The following is a 5,131-nucleotide window of genomic DNA, read 5'->3' as shown; positions in this document are numbered from 1 at the left end:
TTTCTGGAGCTGCTGCACTTAAAATGAGCCTTGTGGGGGTTTTATGAATAGGGGGAGGAGAGAGATTGAGCAGATTTTTTAAACCCTTTTATTACACTCTTTCAATAAGCAATGCATTTGTGTATGTATGCAATACATTTGTGTATGTATCCAACTGCTTTTTAAATATATTTTCCTGTTGGTAGATGTCATATTTATTTACCAGCCTTTTTTTTTGTAAGATTCAGGCACCAGGTCTTACCCATATTTTTCTTCCTATTCAGTTTATAGGGAATTCTGAGGGACCCTGTTGGTACATATGTGCCATGGCTAACACAGGGGATGTCCCAGCACCAGGAGGGCTTCTAGCTATTCTAATATTCATTTAAAAAAAAATACTCATTTTATATGAGCTTTTAGACAATATGGAAGAACACTGTGTCTTCCACTCACTTCTCAAGCAGTTGCACTACTTCTTTTCGTTGTGTCAAACCTTTACAGCATGTTTTCAAATCTCAGTTCCAGCAGTTAACCAGCTCTAACACTGTTTGAAGTTAGAATTGGTTGTTTGGTTTGGGTTGGTTGCTTGGTTCGATTTTTTTTTTCTTTTTTTTCTTTTTTTTTCTTTTTTTTTTTCTTTTTTTTTCTCAAACTTCTTGCTAGCTCTGTCAGAGTTTTTGGGATTTGAGGGTTTGGGGGTATTGGGTTTTTTGCGTTTTGGGTTTTGTGGGGTTTTTTTGTTGTTGTTTTGTTTTGTTTTGTTTTTTTCTTTTTGTTGAGGTTTGGAGTTGTCGAGTTGATTGGTTCATTTAGGGGTCGGGGTTGTTTGGGCTTTGCTTGCCTGTTTTCTTGTTCAGTTTTGTTGTGGTCTGTTTCATTCCTTGAAGTCTCCCATCAACACGTTAGCCATACAGTGGCTTGTAGCAACCTCCCGTTGTATTAAGCAGCAATTAATATCTGCAAACACAATTGTTTTGAGCTGGAAAATAAATGCCAGTAATATTCAGAGTGATCAGCACTGACTGCTCGGCTGGGAATGCCGATGCATCCCAAACTTTGTTTTCTTCAGAGAAAGCCCCCTTGCCACCGGCCGTGTTACCCTGTGTAGCAACAATTTGGAAAATACTTTTGGCCAATACTCCCAGAACCACCACTTTTACCTTGATGGGGAACGAATATTTTGGGGTAGTGATTTACTTCTCCCAGCTACTCGTGTGTTTGGGGCGTTCGTTGTTCATTAACTCCTGACGATCGTGGCTTTGGGGTCCGCCTGCAGCAAGTTGTGAAAAGCGACCCAGCGCTAATTCCTCTTGCCTGCAGAACTACTCTTCCCGTTGTTTCTGTCGAAAAGAACCAAACCTCCCCTGTTTTCGTGGGTTCGTATTTTCCTTCAGTTGCTTCTGTAACTCCAGCAACAATTTGAAAGGAAAAATGATAAAACAGGGAGAAAAGTGAAAATGGTTTCATAAATGTAATGAAAAGTAGATTAATTAAGGCATAACGATTCCTTACATGGTTATTTTTCACCACGGAGACATTCGAGGCTGCAGTCATATGGAAGGACGGTGACTTTAAACAAAGTTTAGTTCTTTGTTAAAGAACTAAAGAAAGGAACCCTAGTGTGTAGCTGTTGCATCTGATTAAACTTCCATTGGTAGGGATTTAGAAAAAGGTGGATTTGCTTCTATTGGTATTAATTAATCTGGTGGCAGTAGTCAAGTAAGGAGGTATAGCCATGGAAAATATTAGAACAAACAACCAAAGGACGGTCCCGATACAGGTCATCAGTTATGAAATACAAACAAATAGGAACCATACATCATCACTCTAGGAAATGTGTTATTTAGCCACGGAGCAACTCGCAGGCTCAGAGGATTTTAATTTCTTTAACTATGCTTATAAATTCAGATGAGAAAAGAAGCGTGAGTCCTACGGTCCAGATCGTCGCCTGCACCTTCCCAGGAGTGGCACTTTGGGGAAACCTGAGTTATAAACTGCACCCAGCAGGTCCCCTTAAGTCTGTCCACTCGCTTACACCACCCCTCACCACAACCTCGATTTTTTGGGTTTTTTTTTTAAATTTTTTTCAGGGCAAGGGGACTCTGAGACATCTCTTGCTACTTGACACTGATTCGAAACGGATTAAAAAGCGAGAGGAGAGGTCAAACAACGCTCGTAGATCACCGCAGCGACGAGAAAACTTCAGACAGCCGAGCACAGCGTTTCCCCGAGCCGGGCTGGAGCCGGCCCCGGCTCCCGGCTGCGGGACGCCCGCACAGCCCCGGCTGCGGCACCGCCCCGAGCCGCGGGGATCGCCTGCGCTGCGCTGCGCTGCACTAGGCTGGGGGATCCCTGCATCTGATCCCCACGGAAAGACAAAGGGAAGAGGGGAAAAAGGAGAGAAAACCCCTTCTTATCTAGCCGAAACAGCTAAGGTGCTTTTTTTCCCCGCTGGGAAAATCGATGAGTTGCCATTCGCGCATGCATGGGTGAATTTCGTAATGCCACGACTGTGTTTTTATTTTTAAATTGTGTCCTTTATTTGTAAAATAAAACCATCGATGCACTCTAGGAAATATCTTTGCTTTGATACTACCTAGTAGTGACTATTGAAAAGGCAGGAGTTTCAACTTTCTGAAAAGGTTTATTTCCAAACTTGGGATATAAAGAGTGTGAACTTAGAAACCAAAGGACGACAAAAGCGTTTGCGAATTTATATGAAGATAGATATTAAAAAAAAAATCAAACCCCCACTTCTTTACCCTAGGATAGCAGGTAAAACCGTCCCATGGGATTTCGGGGGGCGGGATTAGCACAAGAGACAGCTTCTCTTGTTCTGTAAAAACATCACACGAGCCCCAGTCTGAGAAGCAGTTAGCACAAAACGTGTAAGAAAGATCTTGGGATGTTTCCTCCAAAGGGGAAAAAAGCAGGAAAGTCACAGTTTTTAAGAATCGGATCTGAGGAAAGGTGTCTACATTTTGATAATGTACAAGATGGGGAGAAGCTACTCTGAGGCATATTAGAGGTGGAGAGTTTGAGATAGACACGCACCGAGCGGCCCTCGCCATTACCGATCTGTGTGAAAGGTGGCTCGGCTCACGGTAAAGCGACAGCCAGGGCGCTTGGGACAGACGCGGGGACACAGCCCCACGGACCGAGGCAGAGCATCGGCCCCGCTGTGATATCGGAACGGGGTAACTGGGAAGGGAGGCAGGCAGAGCACGTCCCGGTTTCTTTGGTGGCTCCGTGTTATCTCCTCCGTCCTGACCACAGAATAAGAGCTGCAAGAGGCAGAGCGGGTTGGCCGCGCCCTTCCGAGCTTTAGCAGCGTGTCGGCAGCCCACGGACACGCGTGGGGGAGCCCGGGCGGCCCCTCCGTGGGCTGTGGCGCAGACGGACACTCCACCGGCACAGAGAGTCATAAATAAAATAGAGGCGGCCCCCGGCAAGGGAAGGTCGGGGGCCAGGGGAGAGGCTATACGTCCCCGTCCACCAGGCTGAAGTGTTTGCCCGGCCCGGGGAGGCAGAGGTAGGGGATGGCGCTGCCCGGGCAGAGCAGGGGGAAAGGCAGCGGCAGCAAGCAGCGACTGAGCAGGGGGCTGTCCTTGTAGAGGGACGGGAAGGAGAGAGCCGAGGCGGCAGTGGGGGGCTGCGGCTCCCCGGGGGGCTCGGCCGGCCCGGGCCCCGGGCCTTCGGGCTCGGATGACATTTGTCTCTTGAGCTTGTTGCGCCGGTTCTGGAACCAGATCTTCACCTGGGTCTCGGTGAGGTGCAGCGCGGCGGCCAGCCCGGCCCGCTCGGAGCTGCTCAGGTAGCGCTTCACATCGAAGGTGGACTCCAGCTGGAACACCTGGCTCTTGGAGAAGATGGTCCGCGTCTTCTTCCTGCCTCCTGCAGCCGACGATCTGCCGTTCTCCGCGCCGCAGCCCCCCGCCTCTCGCGGCGGCGGCTGCCGGGGACCGCGAATCCCCTCCGTGGGGAGCGGGGACCCCGCATCGCCGCCCTCGGGGCGGAGGCCGCGGCTCGTCCCTCCTGCCCGCAGCCGGCGGGACTCGCTGCCTGCAAGGGCAAAGCACAGCATCAGTCCCCGCCGCAGCCCGCGCCCCCGCCCCGCATGCACGCACGGCCCGGAGGAGCGCGGGGAGAGGGTGGGGGACAGGATGGGGAGGGGGCTGCCGAGGGCTGGCCGCCGTCCCACACCCTCCAGAGGGGAGAAGAAGGGTGAGACGCTTCCACAAGAATCCCAGGAAATCCCTCTGCCAGCTGCACGACAGGTAAGCGAGGGGCTCCTGGGCACGGCACAGAGTGCCCCAGGAGGCCGGGATCGGGGCACGACACCCTGGACGCAGGCTGGTGCGTGTGCGGCACCTCCGCGCGTCCTCCCGCGGAGCCTCCCCTCCTCCTGAGCGTGCGTGTGTCTGTGTCTGCGTGTCTGTGTCTGTATCTGTGTGTCTGTGACTGTGTCCGCGTGTCTGTATTCGTGTGTGCGTGTCTATACTAGTGTGTCTGTGTGTGGGTGTATGTCTGTGTCTGTGCCTGTGTCTGTGTCTGTGTCTGTGTCTGTGTCTGTGTCTGTGTCTGTGTCCGTGTGTCTGTGTCTGTGTCCGTGTGTCTGTGTCTGTGTCTGTGTCTGTGTGTGCGCGGGCCCGGCCCGGCCCGGCGGCGCTGGGGGTGCCCAGGTACCGCCTGGGTGTGGTCCGGTCCGACCCGACGTGCGGGACAGCCTGAGGCTGCCGGCTCCGTACCCGAATCGCTGGAGCCTTTACTGGGATCGCGCTCCTCAGGCCCCTCTCCCTCCTCTTCCTCCTCCTCGGGCAGCGCGCAGCGGGCTCTGCCCCGCTCCGCGCCCGGACGGCGAGGGCCGGGCTGCAGGATGCTGTCGATGCTGAAAGCCGGCGGCGCGGCCGGGGGGGCTCGGCGGCCGGCCCCGAGCTGCACCATGGCCGGGCCGAGCCAAGCCGAGCCGAGCCGGACCGAGCCGAGCCGGACCGAGCGTGTCCGAGCCGAGCCGAGCCGCAGAAGTGGCGGCGGCGGGCGGGCGGCAGCGGCAGCGGGCGGAGGGAAGGACGGGTCCGCGCAGGAGGAGGGGCCGGGGTGACGGAGGGAGGGGATGGAGCTAGAGGGAGCCAAAGGACTGAGGACGGGGGGA

The 5,131-nt window shown here is 53.4% G+C and overlaps 1 protein-coding gene across 1 annotated transcript; it reads right to left on the bottom strand.

Annotated features, from left to right (window-relative positions):
* Positions 1-2,614: 2,614 nt before the first annotated feature.
* On the bottom strand, positions 2,615-4,923 carry LOC134552502 (homeobox protein HMX1-like). The gene is made up of 2 exons (XM_063401186.1): positions 4,728-4,923; positions 2,615-4,041 (listed from the first exon to the last, which is right to left on the bottom strand). The coding sequence occupies exons 1-2, from the start codon at positions 4,921-4,923 to the stop codon at positions 3,458-3,460; spliced, it is 780 nt and encodes a 259-aa protein (XP_063257256.1). The 3' UTR covers positions 2,615-3,457.
* Between the last annotated feature and the right edge of the window lie 208 nt (positions 4,924-5,131).

This window comes from Prinia subflava, chromosome 7 (assembly GCF_021018805.1).
Source record: "Prinia subflava isolate CZ2003 ecotype Zambia chromosome 7, Cam_Psub_1.2, whole genome shotgun sequence".
NCBI lineage: Eukaryota > Metazoa > Chordata > Aves > Passeriformes > Cisticolidae > Prinia > Prinia subflava.
This window is presented reverse-complemented; position numbering and strand designations above follow the sequence as displayed.

What these genes read in the sequence shown, in the direction of transcription:
- LOC134552502 (XM_063401186.1), bottom strand. Translation starts at nt 4,923, where the DNA reads ATGGTGCAGCTCGGGGCCGGCCGCCGAGCCCCCCCGGCCGCGCCGCCG. An exon ending in TAAAGGCTCCAGCGATTCGG is followed by an intron (nt 4,042 to 4,727) that starts GTACGGAGCCGG and finishes TTGCCCTTGCAG; the next exon opens with GCAGCGAGTCCCGCCGGCTG.